Here is a 22,036-nt window from a genome sequence, read left to right as displayed (position 1 = left end):
AGGCTGTGGCATCACTGGAAGCAACACAGGCAGCTTTCAGGTGGACTTCAGTACTGTGGCAACAATTGCAGCATCACTGGCAGCAACACTGACAGTATAGTGGTTTACTACAGAGACTGTGGCCACAGAAGCAGCATAATGGTTGATTACAGAGACTGTGGCAACAATGGCAGCATATTGGTTGACTACAGTGACTCTGTCAACACTAGAAGCATAGTGGTTGACTACAGAGATTGTGGCAGCTCTGGCAGCAACACTGGCAGCATTCTGGTAGACTATAGAGACTGAGGCAACACTGGCAGCACAGTGGTTGACTACAGTGACTGTGGGAACACTGGCAGCATAGTGGTTGACTACAGTGACTGTCAACACTAGCAGCATAGTGGTTGACTACAAAGACTGTAGCAACACTCGCAGCATAGTGGTATAATCCAGAGACTATTGCAACACTAGCAGCATAGTGGTAGACTACAGTGACAGTGGCAATACTGGCAGCAACACAGGCAGCATAGTTGTTGACTACAGTGACTGTGACAACAATAGCAGCAACACTGGCAGCATAGTGGTTGACTACAGAGACTGTAGCAACACAAGCAGCAAATTGGATGACTACAGAGACTGTGGCAACACTGGCAGCTTAGTAGTAGACTACAGTGACTGTGGCAACACTGGCAGCATAATGGTTGACTACAGTGACTGTGGCAACACTGGCAGCATTGTGGTAGACTACAGTACCTGTGGCAGCATAGTGATTGACTACAGATACTGTCGCAACACTGGCAGCATTGTGGTAGGCTACTGTAACTGTGACAACAACGGCAACAACACTGGCCGCATAGTGGTTGACTACAAAGACTGTGGCAACACAAGCAGTATAATGGTTGACTACAGAGACTGTAGCAGCACTTTTTTTTCTACCACTAACGTGGCCACATATTTACAATGCTAATCAGCATATATACATTTACTTCTGTTCTCCATGGACAGGGTTGGAGATGTGTTAAACATATAGTTCAAGGGTTTATTGAACACTCAACCACAGAAGGTGCTTCGGTGCTTTTAAAATGCTAAGCTAACCTACATACGTAAATACATAGATACACATATTTACGTATGACCTACATAATGTGTTCGATGTGTCTTTTACATAGTGTCATTAATGTGCATTTACAAAAGTGAAATATAATTCTGATCAGCTTCCATATTTACTTTATACACATACATATACATACACACACATACATATAGATACACACACATACATATAAATGTACACATACATATATACATACATTTATACATACATAGATAAACACATTAGCTCAACCCCCGAAAGCACATCTAGGTGAGTACAACTAGTTGAGTACACACATGCATTCACATACATTTGTCTATTTTGCTCTGACAGAGTGAGACAGCTGATAGAGAAACTAGTGTGCAATTGAGCACTTAATCACTGAAGGTGATGAAGGTGCTTTTACAATCTCAGGTTATATAGTTTCATCACATACATACATTATATAATTGATACATTACATGGTTAATCTTGGGTACAAGTCCAATATATCATCAAGTGTTACAGTACTCATATAGTAATTATACAGTTCAGCATACCTTAGCCAAAGAGGGCGAAAGTTAGTCAATGTGGGACATTCTACAATATAATGTTCAAGAGAGTGCATGTTTTCTCTTTCACAATGTTGACACATTGTGTACTCGACATTTGGGTTTTGAGAAAAATGCCAGATACGTCTATATCCCAGACGTATTTTGGCCACTAAAACATCACATTGCCGGGTTCTTGTTCTATTAGTCCCATATGTGAATGTCTCCTCACGATATCAATCATAAAATTTAATGCTACAACTTTCCGGTCTTTGTGAATTTGTTAGGTCTGTGAGAGCAACACTTTGTAGCAACACTGGCAGCATAGAGGTAGACTACAGTGTCTGTGGCAACACTGGCAGAATAATGGTTGACTACAGTGACTAGGGCAACACTGGCAGCATTGTGGTAGACTACAGTGACTGTGGTAACAATGGCAGCATAGTGGTAGACTATAGTGACTGTCGCAACACTGGCAGCATTGTGGTAGACTACAGTGACTAGGGGAACTCTGGCAGGAATGTGGTAGACTACAGTGAATATGGAAACACTGGCAGCATAATGGTTGACTATAGAGACTGTAGCAACACTGGCAGCATAGTGGTAGACTACAGAGACTGTGGCAACTCTGGCAGCATTGTGGTAGACTACAGAGACTGTGGCAAAACTGGCAGCATAGTGGTTGACTACAGTGACTGTGGCAACACTGGCAGCAAAGTGGTTGATTACAGTGACTGTGTCAACACTAGCAGCATTGTGGTTGACTACAATGACTGTGGCAACACAGGTAGCAACACTGGCAGCATAGTGGTAGACTACAGTGACTGTGGCAGCACTGCCAGCATAGAAGTAGACTACAGTGACTGTGGCAACACTGGCAGCATAGTGGTTGATAACAGTGACTCTGTCAACACTAGAAGCATAGTGGTTGACTACAGTGACTGTGGGAACATTTGCAGCAACACTGGCAGCATAGTAGTGGGCTACAGAGACTGTGGCAACACTGATAGCATAGTGGTTGACTACAGTGACTGTGGCAACACTGGCAGCATAGTGGTTGACTACAGTGACTGTGTCAACACTAGCAGCATACTGGTTGACAACAGTGACTGTGGCAACACTGGCAAAATAGTTGTTGACTACAGAGACTGTGGCAACACTGGCAGCAACACTGGCAGCATAGAGTTTGACTGCAGAGACTATGGCAACAATGGCAGCATAGTGGTTGATTACAGTGACAGTGGCAACACTGGCAGCAACACAGGCAGCATAGTGGTTGAATACAAATGCTGTGGCAACACTGGAAGCAACACAGGCAGATTTGAGGTTGACTTCAGTACTGTGACAACAATTGCAGCAACACTGGCAGTATAGTGGTTGACTACAGAGACTGTGGCAACAGAAGCAGCATAATGGTTGATTAAAGAGACTGTGGCAACAATGGCAGCATATTGGTTGACTACAGTGAATCTGTCAACACTAGAAGCATAGTGTTTGACTACAGAGACTGTGGCAACACTGGCAGCATCACTGGCAGCATTGTGGTAGACTACAGAGACTGAGGCAACACTGGCAGCAAAGTGGTTGACTACAGTGACTGTGGCAACACTGGCAGCATAGTGGTTGACTACCGTGACTGTCAACACTAGCAGCATAGTGGCTGACTACAAAGACTGTAGCAACACTGGCAGCATAGTGGTTGACTACAGAGACTGTAGCAGCACTTTTTTTTTCTACCACTAACGTGGCCACATATTTACAATGCTAATCAGCATATATACATTTACTTCTGTCCTCCATGGACAGGGTTGGAGATGTGTTAAACATATAGTTCAAGGGTTTATTGAACACTCAACCACAGAAGGTGCTTCGGTGCTTTTAAAATGCTAAGCTAACCTACATACGTAAATACATAGATACACAGATTTACGTATGCCCTACATAATGTGTTCGATGTGTCTTTTACATTGTGTCATTAATGTGCATTTACAAAAGTGAAATATAATTCTGATCAGCTTCCATATTTATTTTATACACATACATATAGATACACACACATACATAAAGATACACACACATACATATATATGTACACATACATATATACATACATTTATACATACATAGATAAACACATTAGCTCAACCCCCAAAAGCACATCTAGGTGAGTACAACTAGTTGAGTACACACATACATTCACATACATTTGTCTATTTTGCTCTGACAGAGTGAGACAGCTGATAGAGAAACTAGTGTGCAATTGAGCACTTAATCACTGAAGGTGATGAAGGTGCTTTTACAATCTCAGGTTATATAGTTTCATCACATACATACATTATATAATTGATACATTACATGGTTAATCTTGGGTACAAGTCCAATATATCATCAAGTGTTACAGTACTCATATAGTAATTACACAGTTCAGCATACCTTAGCCAAAGAGGGCGAAAGTTAGTCAATGTGGGACATTCTACAATATAATGTTCAAGAGAGTGCATGTTTTCTCTTTCACAATGTTGACACATTGTGTACTCGACATTTGGGTTTTGAGAAAGCTGCCAGATACGTCTATATCCCAGACGTATTTTGGCCACTAAAACATCACATTGCCGGGTTCTTGTTCTATTAGTCCCATATGTGAATGTCTCCTCACGATATCTATCATAAAATTTAATGCTACAACTTTCCGGTCTTTGTGAATTTGTTAGGTCGGTGAGAGCAACACTTTGTAGCAACACTGGAAGCATAGAGGTAGACTACAGTGTCTATGGCAACACTGGCAGCATAATGGTTGACTACAGTGACTAGGGCAACACTGGCAGCATTGTGGTAGACTACAGTGACAAGGGGAACAATGGCAGCATAGTGGTAGACTATAGTGACTGTCGCAACACTGGCAACATTGTGGTAGACTACAGAGACTGTGGCAACACTGGCAGCATTGTGGTAGAATACAGAGACTGTGGCAAAACTGGCAGCATAGTGATTGACTACAGTGACTGTGGCAACACTGGCAGCTAAGTGGTTGATTACAGTAACTGTGTCAATACTAGCAGCATTGTGGTTGACTACAATGACTGTGGCAACACTGGCAGCATAGTGGTAGACTACAGAGACTGTGGCAACACTGGTAGCATAGTGGTTGACTACAGTGACCGTGGCAACACTGGCAGCATAATGGTTGACTACAGTGACTGTGGCAACACTGGCAGCAACACAGGCAGCATAGTTGTTAACTAAAGATACTTGTGCAATACAAGCAGCATAATGGTTGACTACAGAGACAGTGGCAACACTGGCAGCATAGTAGTAGACTACAGTGACTGTGGCAAAACTGGCAGCATAATGGTTGACTACAGTGACTGTGTCAACACTGGCATTATAGTTGTTGACTACAGAGACTGTGGCAACACTGGTAGCATAGTGGTTGACAACAGTGATTGTGGCAACACTGGCAGCATAATGGTTGACTACAATGACTGTGTCAACACTAGCAGCATAGTTGTTGACTACAGTGACTGTGGCAACACTGGCAGCATAGTGGTTGACTACAGTAACTGTGGCAACACTGGCATCATAGTGGTTGACTACAGAGACTGTAGCAACACTGGCAGCAACACTAGCAGCATTGTGGTTGACTACAGAGACAATGGCAACACTGGCAGCACAGTGGTTGACTACAGTGACAGTGGCAACACTGGCAGCAACACTGACAGTATAATGGTTAACTACAGTGACTGTGGCAACAATGGCAGCATAATGGTTGACTACAGTGACTGTGGCAACACTGGCAGCAACACTGGCAGCATAGTGGTAGACTACAGAGACTGTGGCGACACTGGTAGCATTGTGGTTGACGACAGTGACTGTAGCAACATTGGCTGAATTGTGGTTGACTACAGTGACTTTGTCAACACTAGCAGCATAGTGGTTGACTACAGTGACTGTTGCATCACTGGCAGCATAGTGGTTGACTACATTGACTGTGGCAAAACTGGCATCATAGTGGTTGACTAGAGAGACAGTGGCAACACTGGCAGCAACACTGTCAGCAACACTGGCAGCATAGTGGTTGACTACAGTGACAGTGGCAACACAGGCCGCATAGTGGTTGACTACAAAGACTGTGGTAACACTGGCAGCAACACATGCAGCATAGTGGTTCACTACAGTAACAGTGGCAATATTGGCAGCAACACAAGCAGCATAATGGTTGACTACAGGGACTTTGGCCACACTGGCAGCATAATGGTTGACTACGGAGACTGTTGCGACACTGGCGGCATAATGGTTTACTACAGTGACTGTGGCAACATTGGCAGCATAGTGGTTGACTACAGTGACTGTGGCAACACTGGCAGCATAGTGGTTGACTACAGTGACTGTGGCAACACAAGTAGCACAATGGTTGACTATAGAGACTGTGGCATCACTGGCAGCATATTAGTAGACTACAGTGTCTGTGGCAATACTGGTAGCATAATGGTTGTCTACAGTGACTGTGGCAACACTGGCAGCATAGTTGTTGACTACAGAGACTGTAGCAACACTGGCAGAATAGTGGTTGACTACAGAGACTGTGGCAACAATGGCAGCATAGTGGTTGACCACAGAGACTGTGGCAACACTGGCAGCAACACAAGCAGCAAAATTGTTGACTACAGTGACTTTGGCCACACTGGCAGCATAATGGTTGACTACGGAGACTGTGGCAACATTGGCGGCATAATGGTTAACTACAGTGACTGAGGCAACATTGGCAGCATAGTGGTTGACTATAGTAACTGTGGCAACACTGGCAGCATAGAGGTTGACTACAGTGACTGTGTGAACACTAGCAGCATAGTGGTTGACTACAGTGACTGTGGCAACACTGGCAGCAACAGAAGCAGCATAATGGTTAACTACAGTGACTGTGGGAACACTAGCAGCATAATGGTTGACTACAGAGACTGTGGCAACACTGGCGGCATAATCGTTAACTACAGTGACTGTGGCAACAATGGCAGCATAATGGTCGACTACAGAGACTGTGACAACACTAGCAGAATAATGGTTGAGTTACAGAGAATTTGGCAACACTGGCAGTATAATGGTTAACTACAGAGACTATGGCAACACTGGTAGCATAGTGGTTGACTTCAGTGACCGTGGCAACACTGGCAGCATAGTGGTTGACTACAGTGACTGTGTGAACACTAGCAGCATAGTGGTTGACTACAGTGACTGTGGCAACACTGGCAGCAACACTGGCAGCTTAGTGGTAGACTACAGAGACCGTGGCAACACTGGTAGCATAGTAGTTGACTACAGTGACTGTAGCAACAGGGGCTGCATAGTTGTTGACTACTCTGACATTGTCAACAGAAGCAGCATAGTGGTTGACTACAGTGACTGTGGCAACATTGGCAGCATATTGGTTGACTACAGTGACTGTAGCAAAACTGGCAGCAACACAAGCAGCTTAATGGTTGACTACAGTGACTGTGAGAACACTGGCAGCATAAAGGTTGACTACAGAGACTGTGGCAACACTGGCGGCATAATCGTTACCTACAGTGACTGTGGCAACAATGACAGCATAATGGTCGACTACAGAGACTGTGACAACACTAGCAGAATAACGGTTGGTTTACAGAGACTTTAGCAACACTGGCAGTATTATGGCTAACTACAATGACTATGGCAACACTGGTAGCATAGTGGTTGACTACAGTGACCATGGCAACACTGGCAGAAAAATGGTTGACTACAGTGAGCATGGCAACACTGGCAGCATAGTTGTTGACTACAGAGACTGTGGCAACACTGGCAGCATAGTGGTTGACTAGAGAGACTGTGGCAACACTGGCAGCATAGTGGTTGACTACAGTGACTGTGTCAACACTAGCAGCTTAGTGGTTGACTACAGTGACTGTGGCAACACTGGCAGCAACAGTGGCAGCATAGTGGTAGATTACAGAGACTGTGCCAAAACTGGTAGCATAGTGGATGACTACAGTGATTGTAGCAACACTGGCGGCATAATGGTTAACTACAGAGACTGTGGCAACAATGGCAGCATAAAGGTTGACTACAGAGTCTGTGGCAACAGTGACAGTATAATGGTTAACTACAGTGACTGTGGCAACACTGGCAGCATAGTGGTTGACTACAGTGACTGTGGCATCATTGGCAGCAACACTGGCAGCATAGTGGTAGACTACAGAGACTGTATCGACACTGGTAGCATTGTGGTTTACTACAGTGACTGTAGCAACATTGGCTGAATTGTGGTTGACTACAGTGACTTTGTCAACACTAGCAGCATAGTGGTTGACTCCTGTGACTGTGGCAAAACTGGCATCATAGTGGTTGACTACAGTAACAGTGGCAACACTGGCAGCAACACAGGCAGCATAGTTGTTAACTAAAGAGACTTGTGCAACACAAGCAGCATATTGGTTGACTACAGAGACAGTGGCAACACTGGCAGCATAGTAGTAGACTACAGTGACTGTGGCAAAACTGGCAGCATAATGGTTGACTACAGTGACTGTGTCAACACTGGCATTATAGTTGTTGACTACAGAGACTGTAGCAACACTGGTAGCATAGTGGTTGACAACAGTGATTGTGGCAACACTGGCAGCATAATGGTTCACTAAAATGATTGTGTCAACACTAGCAGCATAGTTGTTGACTACAGTGACTGTGGCAACACTTGCTTCATAGTGGTTGACTACAGTAACTGTGGCAACACTGGCATCATAGTGGTTGACTACAGAGACTGTAGCAACACTGGCAGCAACACTAGCAGCATAGTGGTTGACTACAGAAACAATGGCAACACTGGCAGCACAGTGGTTGACTACAGTGACAGTGGCAACACTGGCAGAAACACTGGCAGCATTGTGGTTGACTACAGAGACTGTGGCAACACAAGCAGCATAATGGTTGACTACAGAGACTGTGGCAACACTGACAGTATAATGGTTAACTACAGTGATTGTGGCAACAATGGCAGCATAGTGGTTTATTACAGTGACTGTGGCAACACTGGCAGCAACACTGGCAGCATAGTGGTAGACTACAGAGACTGTGGCGACACTGGTAGCATTGTGGTTGACTACAGTGACTGTAGCAACATTGGCTGAATTGTGGTTGACTACAGTGACTTTGTCAACACTAGCAGCATAGTGGTTGACTACAGTGACTGTGGCAACAATGACAGCATAATGGTCGACTACAGAGACTGTGGCAACACTAGCAGAATAACGGTTGATTTACAGAGACTTTAGCAACACTGGCAGTATTATGGTTAACTACAATGACTATGGCAACACTGGTAGCATAGTGGTTGACTCCACTGACCATGGCAACACTGGCAGAAAAATGGTTGACTACAGTGACCATGGCAACACTGGCAGCATAGTTGTTGACTACAGAGACTGTGGCAACACTGGCAGCATAGTGGTTGACTAGAGAGACTGTCGCAACACTGGCAGCATAGTGGTTGACTACAGTGACTGTGTCAACACTAGCAGCTTAGTGGTTGACTACAGTGACTGTGGCAACACTGGCAGCAACAGTGGCAGCATAGTGGTAGATTACAGAGACTGTGCCAAAACTGGTAGCATAGTGGATGACTACAGTGATTGTAGCAACACTGGCGGCATAATGGTTAACTACAGAGACTGTGGCAACAATGGCAGCATAAAGGTTGACTACAGAGTCTGTGGCAACAGTGACAGTATAATGGTTAACTACAGTGACTGTGGCAACACTGGCAGCATAGTGGTTGACTACAGTGACTGTGGCATCATTGGCAGCAACACTGGCAGCATAGTGGTAGACTACAGAGACTGTATCGACACTGGTAGCATTGTGGTTTACTACAGTGACTGTAGCAACATTGGCTGAATTGTGGTTGACTACAGTGACTTTGTCAACACTAGCAGCATAGTGGTTGACTACAGTGACTGTGGCAACACTGGCAGCATGGTGGTTGACTCCTGTGACTGTGGCAAAACGGGCATCATAGTGCTTGACTACAGTAACAGTGGCAACACTGGCAGCAACACAGGCAGCATAGTTGTTAACTAAAGAGACTTGTACAACACAAGCAGCATATTGGTTGACTACAGAGACAGTGGCAACACTGGCAGCATAGTAGTAGACTACAGTGACTGTGGCAAAACTGGCAGCATAATGGTTGACTACAGAGACTGTGTCAACACTGGCATTATAGTTGTTGACTACAGAGACTGTAGCAACACTGGTAGCATAGTGGTTGACAACAGTGATTGTGGCAACATTGGCAGCATAATGGTTGACTACAATGATTGTGTCAACACTAGCAGCATAGTTGTTGACTACAGTGACTGTGGCAACACTTGCTTCATAGTGGTTGACTACAGTAACTGTGGCAACACTGGCATCATAGTGGTTGACTACAGAGACTGTAGCAACACTGGCAGCAACACTAGCAGCATAGTGGTTGACTACAGAGACAATGGCAACACTGGCAGCACAGTGGTTGACTACAGTGACAGTGGCAACACTGGCAGAAACACTGGCAGCATTGTGGTTGACTACAGAGACTGTGGCAACACAAGCAGCATAATGGTTGACTACAGAGACTGTGGTAACACTGACAGTATAATGGTTAACTACAGTGATTGTGGCAACAATGGCAGCATAGTGGTTTATTACAGTGACTGTGGCAACACTGGCAGCAACACTGGCAGCATAGTGGTAGACTACAGAGACTGTGGCGACACTGGTAGCATTGTGGTTGACTACTGTGACTGTAGCAACATTGGCTGAATTGTGGTTGACTACAGTGACTTTGTCAACACTAGCAGCATAGTGGTTGACTACAGTGACTGTTTCAACACTGGCAGCATAGTGGTTGACTGCATTGACTGTGGCAAAACTGGCATCATAGTGGTTGACTAGAGAGACAGTGGCATCACTGGCAGCAACACTGTCAGCAACACTGGCAGCATAGTGGTTGACTACAGTGACTGTGGCAAAACTGGCATCATAGTGGTTGACTACAGTGACAGTGGAAACACTGGCAGCAACACAGGCAGCGTAGTTGTTAACTAAAGAGACTTTGGCAACACAAGCAGCATAATGGTTGACTACAGAGACTGTGGCAACACTGGCAGCATAGTAGTAGACTACAGTGACTGTGGCAAAACTGGCAGCATAATGGTTGACTACAGTGACTGTGTCAACACTGGCATTATAGTTGTTGACTACAGAGACTGGGGCAACACTGGCAGCATAGTGGTTGACTACAGAGACTGTGGCAACACTGGCAACAACACTGGCAGCATTGTGGGAGACTACATAGACTGAGGCCACACTGGCAGCATAGTGGTTGACTACAGTGACTGTGGAAACATTGGCAGCATAGTGGTTGACTACAGTGAATATGTCAACACTAGCAGCATAGTGGTTGACTTCAGTGACTGTGGCAACACTGGTAGTACACTGGCAGCATAGTGGTAGACTACAGAGACTGTGGCAACACAGCAGCATGATGGTTGACTACAGAGACTTTGGCAACACTGGCAGCTTAGTTGTAGATTACAGTGACTGTGGCAACTCTGGCAGCATAATGGGTGACTACAGTGACTGTGGCAACACTGGCAGCATTGTGGTAGACTACATTGACGGTGGCAACACTGGCAGCATCATGATAGACTACAGTGACTGTGGCAACACTGGCAGCATTGTGGTAGACTACATTGACGGTGGCAACACTGGCCACATAGTGGTTGACTACAGAGACTGTGGCAACACTAGCAGCATAATGGTTGACTACAGTGACTGTGGCTACACTGCGAGCATTGTGGTAGACTACTGTGACTGTGGCAACACTGGCAGCATAGTGGTAGACTACAGTGACTGTCGCAACACTAGCAGCATTGTGGTAGACTACAATTTCTTTGGGATCACTGGCAGCATTTTGGTAGACTACAGTGACTCTGGCAACACTGGCAGCATTGTGGTTGACTACAGTGACAGTGACAACACAGGCAGCATAGTGGTTGAGTATAGAGACTGTTGCAACACTGGCCGCAACACAGGCAGCATAGTGCTTGACTTCAGTAACTGTGGCAACAATGGCAGCAACACTGGCAGCATAATGGTTGACTACAGAGACTGTGGCAAAACTGGCGGCATAATGGTTAACTAAAGTGGCTGTGGCAACAATGGAAGCATAATGGTTAACTACAGTGACTGTGGCAACACTGGCAGCATAGTGATTGACTACAGGGACTGTGGCAACACTGGCAGCACGGTGGTTGACTACAGTGACTGTGGCAACATTGGCAGCATAGTGGTTGACTACAGAGACTGTGGCAACACAAGCAGCATAATGGTTGACTACACAGACTGTGGCAACACTAGCAGCATAGTAGAAGACTACAGTGACTGTGGCAACACTGGCAGCATAATGGTTGACTACAGTGACTCTGTCAACACTGGCATCATAGTTGTTGACTACAGAGACTGTGGCAACACTAACAGCAACACTGGCAGCATTGTGGTAGACTACAGAGACTGAGGCAACACTGGCAACATAATGGTTGTCTACAGTGACTGTGGAAAAACTGACAGCATAGCGGTTGACTACACTGACTGTGTCAACACTAGCAGCATAGTGTTGACTACAGAGACTGTGGCAACACTGGCAGAAACACTGGCAGCATAGTGTTAGACTAATGGGACTGTGGCAACACTGGTAGCATAGTGGTTGGCTACAGTGATTGTGGCAACACTGGCACCATAATGGTCAACTACAGTGACTGGCAACAATGGCAGCATAATGGTCGACTACAGAGACTGTCGCAACACTGGCAGCATAATGGTTCACTACAGACACTGTGGCAACACTGGTAGCATAATGGTTAACTACAGTGACTGTGTCAACATTGGCATTATAGTTGTTGACTACAGAGACTGGGGCAACACTGGCGGCAGTGTGGTTGACTACAGAGACTGTGAAAACACTGGCAACAACACTGGCAGCATTGTGGGAGACTACATAGACTGAGGCCACACTGGCAGCATAGTGGTTGACTACAGTGACTGTGGAAACATTGGCAGCATAGTGGTTGACTACAGTGAATATGTCAACACTAGCAGCATAGTGGTTGACTACAGTGACTGTGGCAACACTGGTAGCAACACTGGCAGCATAGTGGTAGACTACAGAGACTGTGGCAACACTGGTAGAATAGTGGTAGACAACAGTGATTGTGTGGCAACACTGGCAGCATAATGGTTGACTACAGTGACTGTGGGAACACTAGCAGCATAGTTGTTGACTACAGTGACTTTGGCAACACTGGCAGCATAGTGGTTGACTACAGTAACTGTGGCAACACTGGCATCATAGTGGTTGACTACAGAGACTGTAGCAACACTTTCAGCAACACTGGCAGCATAGTGGTTGACTACAGAGACTATGGCAACACTGGCAGCAAAATGGTAGGCTACAAAGTCTTTGGAAATACTGGCAGCAACACTGGCAGCATTGTGGTTGACTACAGAGACTATGGCAACACTGGAAGCATAGTGATTGATTACAGTGACTGTGGTAACACTGGCAGCACTGTGGTTGACTACAGTGACTGTGGCAACATTGGCAGCATAGTGGTTGACTACAGAGACTGTGGCAACACAAGCAGCATAATGGTTGACTACACAGACTGTGGCAACACTAGCAGCATAGTAGTAGACTACAGTGACTGTGGCAACACTGGCAGCATAATGGTTGACTACAGTGACTGTGTCAACACCGGCATCATACTTGTTGTCTACAGAGACTGTGGCAACACTAACAGCAACACTGGCAGCATTGTGGTAGACTACAGAGACTGAGGCAACACTGGCAACATAATGGTTGTCTACAGTGACTGTGGCAACACTGGCACCATAATGGTCAACTACAGAGACTGTGGCAACACTAGCAGAATAATGGTTGAGTTACAGAGAATTTGGCAACACTGGCAGTATTATGGTTAACTACAGAGACTATGGCAACACTGAAAGCATAGTGGTTGACTTCAGTGACCGTGGCAACACTGGCAGCATAGTGGTTGACTACAGTGACTGTGTGAATACTAGCAGCATAGTGGTTGACTACAGTGACTGTGGCAACACTGGCAGCAACACTGGCAGCTTAGTGGTAGACTACAGAGACCGTGGCAACACTGGTAGCATAGTAGTTGACTACAGTGACTGTAGCAACAGGGGCTGCATAGTGGTTGACTACAGTGACATTGTCAACACAAGCAGCATAGTGGTTGACTACAGTGACTGTGGCAACACTGGCAGCATAGTGGTTGACTACAGTGACTGTAGCAAAACTGGCAGCAACACAAGCAGCATAATAGTTGCCTACAGTGACTGTGGGAACACTGGCAGCATAAAGGTTGACTACAGAGACTGTGGCAACACTGGCGGCATAATCGTTACCTACAGTGACTGTGGCAACAATGGCAGCATAATGGTCGACTACAGAGACTGTGGCAACACTAGCAGAATAACGGTTGATTTACAGAGACTTTAGCAACACTGGCAGTATTATGGTTAACTACAATGACTATGGCAACACTGGTAGCATAGTGGTTGACTACAGTGACCATGGCAACACTGGCAGAATAGTGGTTGACTACAGTGACTGTGGCAACACTGGCAGCATAGTGGGTGACTACAGAGACTGTGGCAACACAATCAGCATAATGGTTGACTAGAGAGACTGTGGCAACACTGGCAGCATAGTTGTTGACTACAGAGACTGTGGCAACACTGGCAGGATAGTGGTTGACTACAGAGACTGTGGCAACACTGGCAACATAGTGGTTGACTACAGTGACTGTGGCAACACTGGTAGCATAGTGGATGACTACAGTGACTGTAGCAACACTGGCGGCATAATGGTTAACTACAGAGATTGTGGCAACAATGGCAGCATAAAGGTTGACTACAGAGACTGTGGCAACACTGCCAGTATAATAGTTAATTACAGTGACTGTGGCGACACTGGTAGCATTGTGGTTGACTACAGTGACTGAAGCAACACTGGCTGAATTGTGGTTGACTACACTGACTTTGTCAACACTAGCAGCAAAGTGGTTGACTACAGTGACTGTGGCAACACTGGCAGCATAGTTGTTGACTACAGAGACTGTGGCAACACTGGCAGCATAGTGGTTGACTACAGAGACTGTGGCAACACTGGCAGCATAGTGGTTGACTACAGTGACTGTGTCAACACTAGCAGCTTAGTGGTTGACTACAGTGACTGTGGCAACACTGGCAGCATAGTGGTAGATTACAGAGACTGTGGGAAAACTGGTAGCATAGTGGATGACTACAGTGATTGTAGCAACACTGGCGGCATAATGGTTAACTACAGAGACTGTGGCAACAATGGCAGCATAAAGGTTGACTACAGAGTCTGTGGCAACAGTGACAGTATAATGGTTAACTAGAGTGACTGTGGCAACACTGGCAGCATAGTGGTTGACTACAGTGACTGTGGCAACACTGGCAGCATAGTGGTAGACTACAGAGACTGTATCGACACTGGTAGCATTGTGGTTGACTACAGTGACTGAAGCAACATTGGCTGAATTGTGGTTGACTACAGTGACTTTGTCAACACTAGCAGCATAGTGGTTGACTACAGTGACTGTGGCAACACTAGCAGCATAGTGGTTGACTCCAGTGACTGTGGCAAAACTGGCATCATAGTGGTTGACTACAGTGACAGTTGCAACTCTGGCAGCAACACAGGCAGCATAGTTGTTAACTGAAGAGACTTGTACAAAACAAGCAGCATAATGGTTGATAACAGAGACAGTGGCAACACTGGCAGCATAGTAGTAGACTACAGTGACTGTGGCAAAACTGGCAGCGTAATGGTGTACTACAGTGACTGTGTCAACACTGGCATTATAGTTTTTGACTACAGAGACTGGGGCAACACTGTCAGCATAGTGGTTGACTACAGAGACTGTGGCAACCCTGGCAGCATTGTGGTAGACTACATAGACTGGGGCCACACTGGCAGCAAAGTGGTTGACTACAGTGACTGTGGAAACATTGGCAGCATAGTGGTATAGTGGTTGACTACAGTGAATATGTCAACACTAGCAGCATAGTGGTTGACTACAGTGACTGTGGCAACACTGGCAGCATAGTGGTAGACTACAGAGACTCTGGCGACACTGGTAGCATTGTGGTTGACTACAGTGACTGTAGCAACATTGGCTGAATTGTGGTTGACTACAGTGACTTTGTCAACACTAGCAGCATAGTGGTTGACTACAGTGACTGTTGCAACACTGGCAGCATAGTGGTTGACTCCAGTGACTGTGGCAAAACTGGCATCATAGTGGTTGACTAGAGAGACAGTGGCAACACTGGCAGCAACACTGTCAGCAACACTGGCAGCATTGTGGTTAACTACAGTGACTGTGGCAACACTGACAGCATAATGATAGACTACAGTGACTGTCGCAACACTGGCAGCAACACAGGCAGCGTAGTTGTTAACTAAAGAGACTTTGACAACACAAGCAGCATAATGGTTGACTACACAGACGGCTGTGTCTGCCAGCTGGTCCACGGCAGTGTCTGCCTGCTGGTCCACGGCAGTGTCTGCCTCCTGGTCCACGGCAGTGTCTGCCTCCTGGTCCACGGCAGTGTCTGCCTCCTGGTCCACGGCAGTGTCTGCCACCTGGTCCACGGCAGTGTCTGCCACCTGGTCCACGACAGTGTCTGCCTCCTGGTCCACGGCAGTGTCTGCCTCCTGGTCCAAGGCAGTGTCTGCCACCTGGTCCACGGCAGTGTCTGCCAGCTGGTCCACGGCAGTGTCTGCCACCTGGTCCACGGCAGTGTCTGCCTCCTGGTCCAAGGCAGTGTCTGCCACCTGGTCCACGGCAGTGTCTGCCAGCTGGTCCACGGCAGTGTCTGCCTCCTGGTCCAAGGCAGTGTCTGCCACCTGGTCCACGGCAGTGTCTGCCAGCTGGTCCACGGCAGTGTCTGCCGCCTGGTCCACGGCAGTGTCTGCCAGCTGGTCCACGGCAGTGTCTGCCTCCTGGTCCAAGGCAGTGTCTGCCACCTGGTCCACCAAGTGTCTGCCACCTGGTCCACGGCAGTGTCTGCCGCCTGGTCCACGGCTGTGTCTTCCACCTGGTCCACGGCTGTGTCTGCCACCTGGTCCACGGCAATGTCTTCCAGCTTGTTCACCGCGAGCTGGATCACTGAGACAACCACCCAGATAACCAGGCTGGAGCAACTCGCAACTCCCCACAGATATCAACAGAATGTCGGGTCCTAATGCAACCTGTCCTCTTAAAAAGAACGTCACTTTTGGCCGTTTGCCCGTATGGCCGAATTTGGACGTAATTTGAAAATGAAAAAAATGAAAATATATTTGGGATTTTTTTTTTTCAACAACAGTAAGTTAAGGGTCCTCTGATAGGTTAGGTGGGCAGGAAATTCTCATAAAGTTTCAAAACGTTATGAAAAACGTTAATTTAAAGTGTCCTCTTATAACCTCTGCGCGTACGCCGGACGACTCGAACAGAAAACGGAACAGAACGTCACTTTTGTGAGTCGATTTCATTTCAAATTACGTCCAAATTTGGCCATAGCGCGTATACGAGCCAAAAGTGACGTTATTTTTAAGAGGACGGGTTGAGGTAATGATACTCTTTTCTTCCATACTCTTTAACCTCATACATGCCATTACTCGCCGTCTTCTCTTTCCATACAATCCTAAAATGCTGTATCAAGAATGCCTCAGTGTGTTCCAACGTTCACCTCAGTCTTTGAAGGATTGTCATCGCTCAGGTACAGCCCCCGAGCACTCAGTCTTTCCTTGAAACGCAAGAATGTAAAAATACCAAAATGTTTCTACGACACAAAAGAGGCTGTAAACCTTGATGTTCTTCGGTAATGTGTTGCGTGTGTCATACCTTAAGTAGCGCTGGTGCAGGAAGACCCGTATTTTTCCCAACTTATTCAGATATACATGGAAGTATATGCATCCAGAGGCAAGCAAAACACGACCATGGGTACCAGCACACGAGCACATAAGTATATACACAAGCATGACCACAAGTCCATGCACATATGTGTGTATAATCTCCAACAGGTCTCCCACTCTACATACACTGTACACTCACAAAGCAATAATATTAAGCATATTCTAACACACTATGGCTCTGCGCGTCATATCTACAATATTCAGAATATTTGCAAGATTAATCTGGCTAATGGAGCAGGAATACAGAGATAATGGACCCATTACACATGAACATTTTTACATCATATCAGCCGTTCCAGAAAGGCGAGTTTGTAGATATGGTCAGATATTAGGTCTCCAGGGGTCAGGGCTCTGCAGCGTGTACCGTATCCAGGGGTTAAGGCACTGCAGCGTGTACCGTATCCAGGGGTCAGGGTGCTGCTCTGTGTACTGTAGAAGTAGGGATGGCGGTCCACACATGATATTTTGTTTTCGGCAAATATCGTGTGTAGACCGCCACGGGTTTCAGGTAAATTTGGGCAGTCACAGATTTGGAATTAAGGAATTCGTATGAGAAAAATAATTTCTGAGATTATAGAAATTTGTTAGGAGTTCTTATGATGAAAATAATGTCATAGAAGATTGTGTGAGTTCTTTTGGGAGAAATTCAAATATCGTGTGTAGACTGCCAGGGGTTTCAGGTCAATTTGGGCAGTCACAGATTTGGAAGTAAGGAATTCTTATGAGGAAAATAATTTCTGAGATTATAGAAGTTTGTTAAGAGTTCTTATGAGGAAAATAAGTAGGAAAATCTTTTAGAAAAAAATTCAGAAATATCGTGTTTAAGTCACACAGTTTCCCGGTAAACTCTATGGACAATTCGTGCCTATTTTCAAAACCGCGTATTTTTCAAAGACCATTTTCTGAGAATATGTTCATATAAGTTTGTTAAGAGTTCTTATGAGGAAAATAATTTCATAAAAGTTGTTAAGAGTTCTTATGAGGAAAATAATTTCATCGAAGTTTGTTGAGAGTTTGTATGAGAGAAATTCAAATTTTTCAGAGTTCAGTTTTAAGAAAATATTTCAGTTTCAAGTAATCATAGAAGTTTATTTATTTGTTTATTACCGAATTTTGTAAAAAAGACCATTTTAGGAGAATATTGTCTTAGACGTTTTGTTAAGGAAAACAGACATCTTAGCCATGACATTTAGTTTTATATGCATTTAAGACTGAAAATTAGTCAGAGACAGTTTAAAGCTCAAAATTCTTCAGAGTCCAGTTTATGCCTGAAAATAATCAGAGTCAAGTTTTACCCTGGAAATTAACAGAGTCCTGTTGATCTAAATTATTTAGAGTCCACGTTGTGAGCAAAATTCGTCAGAGCCCATTTTCAGACCAATTTTCATTAGAATCCAGTTTATACCGAAAATTCGTCAGAGTTCACTTTGTGCCCAAAAATATTCAGAGTCCAGTAATGACGGAAATTAGGCAGAGTCCATAGACGACCAGATTTTAACTGAGTCCAGTTCATTACCAATTTTCATCAGAGTCCAATTGAAGGCCCAAATTTGACAGAGACCGCATTTTTGCTACTAATAGCCCAATTTTAGTCTAATTTTAAACAGTCATATTTCAGACGTAGTAAATAAGATCAAGTCAGTTACTGAGCTCCAGCTCTTTTCCTCCACCGTAGTTCATTTGTTCAAGTTCTTTATTAGCAGATCAATTTCCCTGACATTTATGATCACTATATTTCTACATAGTAAAATAAGATCCGAACAAATACCAAGTTCTAGCTCATGTCCTCTGTCCAAGTTCACTCATGTAAATTCAATACTATCAGTCCAAATCCCCCAGAGATTTAAACACCCAACTATATTTTCAGACCCCCTGCAAATAAATCAAACTGAAATTACCGAGTTCCAACTAATGTTCTTCACTTAGTTCAATGTTCATCAAATTATTTCAGATCAAGCCCCTCCCCAGTCTATCAAAGTAAACATCATTATCTTTAATACCCTTTGTGTACTCAGCTATGTAATATTTACACAGTCATATAACACCTTACCTTCAATACCTTTGTTTACCCAAGTAAGCAATAATCACACGGTCAAAAATCTCACCTTACCCTTTCCCTCCCTTACCTACTCATACCCAACATATCCAAACCTTCAATAATCGTACTGTATTTGCATATTTTCTCTATATTCAGCTGTGTTCTTCACATTCTTTTCCATGTTTTCTGTGTTCACTCCATGTTCTACAAATGTTCACAGCATGCTCAGTTCATATTTTTTTCACCTGTTTTCTCAATTTTTCTCTGTTTTCTACCATTTTCCCCCTATGTTCACTATGTTCTTTGTCATGTTTTCATGTACACCATATGTTCTCTGTACAACTTTTATACTCAATATTCACGTTCTCAATGTTCTTAGCTTGTTCTTCACATGTTCAGTGTTCATTCTTTATATTTCCTATTCTCCTTATCATGTTTTCATGTTCTCTGCAACTTCATATTCCCATCATGTTCACTGTATTCATCAACTTTTCTTACATGTTTTCTGTGTTCTTTGCCATGTTCCCCATATGTTCACTGGGTTCATTCCCTTACATGTTATTTATCGTTCCTTAACTAAAAAGATCTTTCGACAATCAACTAAAAACATAGTCACTTCTCGTCATTTCTCAACTAAACTTATTATCCAATCAACTAAAAATAGTCAGAATTAGCCTCGTTCAACACCGTTCTTAACTAAAATGGCCTTTCTCTTAGCTAAAAAATTGTCAAAGGAAACTTTCCAACACTGTTTATAACTAACCTTATCCATCGTCAAGTAACTGAAAATAGTCTTGTTCATCATTTCTTAACAGCCGTTATGTTTCATCAAGTAAGAAAAAATAGCCAAAGATATCTTTCATCGCTGTTCTTAACTGACATTATACTTTGGGGAGCACAAAAAATAACAATGATCATCAAATTTTCTTGTCGTTTCCTAACTAAAATTGTCAGTCAATCAACTGAAGATAGCCGCGTTCATCATTTTGTCAAGTGCAGCTTCGCTCAATACTTCTTAGAGTAGAAAATTAGTCAAATGTAACATCGTTCTACACTTTTGTAACTAACAGTATACTTCAATGAGTAAGAAAAATAATCAAAGACACTCTTCAAGACATCAAAGACACTCTTCGAGACATCAAAGTTACTCTTCGAGACATCAAAGTTACTCTTCGAGACATCAAAGTTACTCTTCGAGATATCAAAGTTACTCTTCGAGACATCAAAGACACAATCAAAAACACACTCAAAACGTCAAATACTATTCATGTCCACAAAAGTTATTCTCAGAGCAATCAAAAGTTATTTAACCTTTCATTCATCAGAGAAGCTTTCTAAGACATCTTCGTTCATCAAAGTTATTCTCAGAGACATCTAAAATTATTATCTAAGACGTTAAAGTCACCTTCATTCATCAGAGAAACTTTCCAAAACATCTTCGTTCATCAAAGTTATTCTCTAAGACATCAAAAGTTATTCTCAGAGTCATCAAGGTTATTCTCTAAGTCATCAAACTTGTTCTCTAAGACATAAAGTTATTCCCTATGTCATAAAAGTTATTCCCCGGAGCTATCAAAGTTTTTCTGTTTTTCTTCGTTCATCAAAGTTATTCTCAGAGTCATCAAAGGTGATCTCTAACTCACCTTCGTTCATCAAAAGTTGTTCTCTAAGACATCAAAGGTATTCCCAGAGTCATCAAAGTAGTTCTCTAAGTCACCAAAAGTTATTCTCAGAGCTAACAAAAAGTTAATCTCAGTCATCAAAAGTTATTCTCAAAGTAATCTTTCGTTCATCAGAGAAGCTTTCTAAGGCATCTTCGTTCATCAATGTTGTTCTCTAAGGCCTCAATATTGTTCTCAAAGACATCAATGTTCTTCTCCAAGACATCAAAAAGTTTTTCTCGGAGCTATCAAAAGTTAATCTCAGAGCCATCAAAGGTAATTTCTAACTCACCTTTGTTCATCAGTGTTGTTCTCTAAGACACATTCGTTCATCAAAGAAACTCTCTTTCTTCCATCAAGTTATTCTCAAAGACATCAATGTCATTCTCTAAGACATCTTAAGTCATAAAATTTCTCTCCAAAAATATAACTAGTTCAGCTTTTCATATCAAACCTTCACTTCTGTTAAAATATATTTTCTTAGTAACTTTACCTTAAACTGTTCTCTGAACTACACTGCATAAACGTACATAACCTATCCTCCCCACCCAATGTTACTTACCTAACATAACGTTCCTAAACCTAACCTAACTTAACCTAACTTACCTAACCTATCCTAACTTACTTTACCTTACCTAACATACCTAACCTATCTTAACCTATCCT

General features: G+C 44.0%; 3 protein-coding genes across 3 annotated transcripts; all 3 read right to left on the bottom strand.

Moving 5' to 3' along the window:
- Positions 1-4,284: 4,284 nt before the first annotated feature.
- On the bottom strand, positions 4,285-6,335 carry LOC138362885 (uncharacterized). The gene is made up of 3 exons (XM_069321459.1): positions 6,310-6,335; positions 5,277-6,040; positions 4,285-5,165 (listed from the first exon to the last, which is right to left on the bottom strand). Exons 1-3 carry the CDS (start codon positions 6,333-6,335, stop codon positions 4,285-4,287), a joined length of 1,671 nt encoding a protein of 556 aa, XP_069177560.1.
- Positions 6,336-9,135: 2,800 nt separating this feature from the next.
- Positions 9,136-11,139, bottom strand: LOC138362884 (uncharacterized). The gene is made up of 3 exons (XM_069321458.1): positions 11,115-11,139; positions 10,164-10,991; positions 9,136-10,010 (listed from the first exon to the last, which is right to left on the bottom strand). Exons 1-3 carry the CDS (start codon positions 11,137-11,139, stop codon positions 9,136-9,138), a joined length of 1,728 nt encoding a protein of 575 aa, XP_069177559.1.
- A 3,758-nt stretch (positions 11,140-14,897) lies between these two features.
- On the bottom strand, positions 14,898-19,237 carry LOC138362883 (uncharacterized). Its single transcript, XM_069321457.1, has 4 exons — positions 19,188-19,237; positions 16,319-16,883; positions 16,109-16,142; positions 14,898-15,709 (listed from the first exon to the last, which is right to left on the bottom strand). The coding sequence occupies exons 1-4, from the start codon at positions 19,235-19,237 to the stop codon at positions 14,898-14,900; spliced, it is 1,461 nt and encodes a 486-aa protein (XP_069177558.1).
- Positions 19,238-22,036: the final 2,799 nt, after the last annotated feature.

This window comes from Procambarus clarkii, chromosome 9 (assembly GCF_040958095.1).
Source record: "Procambarus clarkii isolate CNS0578487 chromosome 9, FALCON_Pclarkii_2.0, whole genome shotgun sequence".
Classification (NCBI taxonomy): domain Eukaryota; kingdom Metazoa; phylum Arthropoda; class Malacostraca; order Decapoda; family Cambaridae; genus Procambarus; species Procambarus clarkii.
Note: the sequence above shows the minus strand (reverse complement) of the source record. Positions and strands in the feature narration are given on the sequence as shown.

Coding starts and splice junctions, on each gene's coding strand:
- LOC138362884 (XM_069321458.1), bottom strand. CDS start 11,139: ATGCTGCTGTGTTGCCACAGTCTCT. Junction 10,992..11,114: donor GCTGTGTTGCCACAGTCTCT/GTAGTCTACCAC, acceptor ATGTTTCCACAG/TCACTGTAGTCAACCACTAT. Junction 10,011..10,163: donor AGTCAACCACAATGCTGCCA/GTGTTTCTGCCA, acceptor GTGTTGCCACAG/TTACTGTAGTCAACCACTAT.
- LOC138362885 (XM_069321459.1), bottom strand. CDS start 6,335: ATGCCGCCAATGTTGCCACAGTCTCC. Junction 6,041..6,309: donor CCAATGTTGCCACAGTCTCC/GTAGTCAACCAT, acceptor ATATGCTGCCAG/TGATGCCACAGTCTCTATAG. Junction 5,166..5,276: donor TGTCACTGTAGTCAACCACT/GTGCTGCCAGTG, acceptor GTGTTGCCACAG/TTACTGTAGTCAACCACTAT.
- LOC138362883 (XM_069321457.1), bottom strand. CDS start 19,237: ATGCGGTCTCTGTCAAATTTGGGCCTTCAATTGGACTCTGATGAAAAT. Junction 16,884..19,187: donor TTGGACTCTGATGAAAATTG/GTAATGAACTGG, acceptor TGGTTGTCTCAG/TGATCCAGCTCGCGGTGAAC. Junction 16,143..16,318: donor ACCAGGAGGCAGACACTGCC/GTGGACCAGGAG, acceptor TGTTGCTGCCAG/TGTTGCGACAGTCACTGTAG.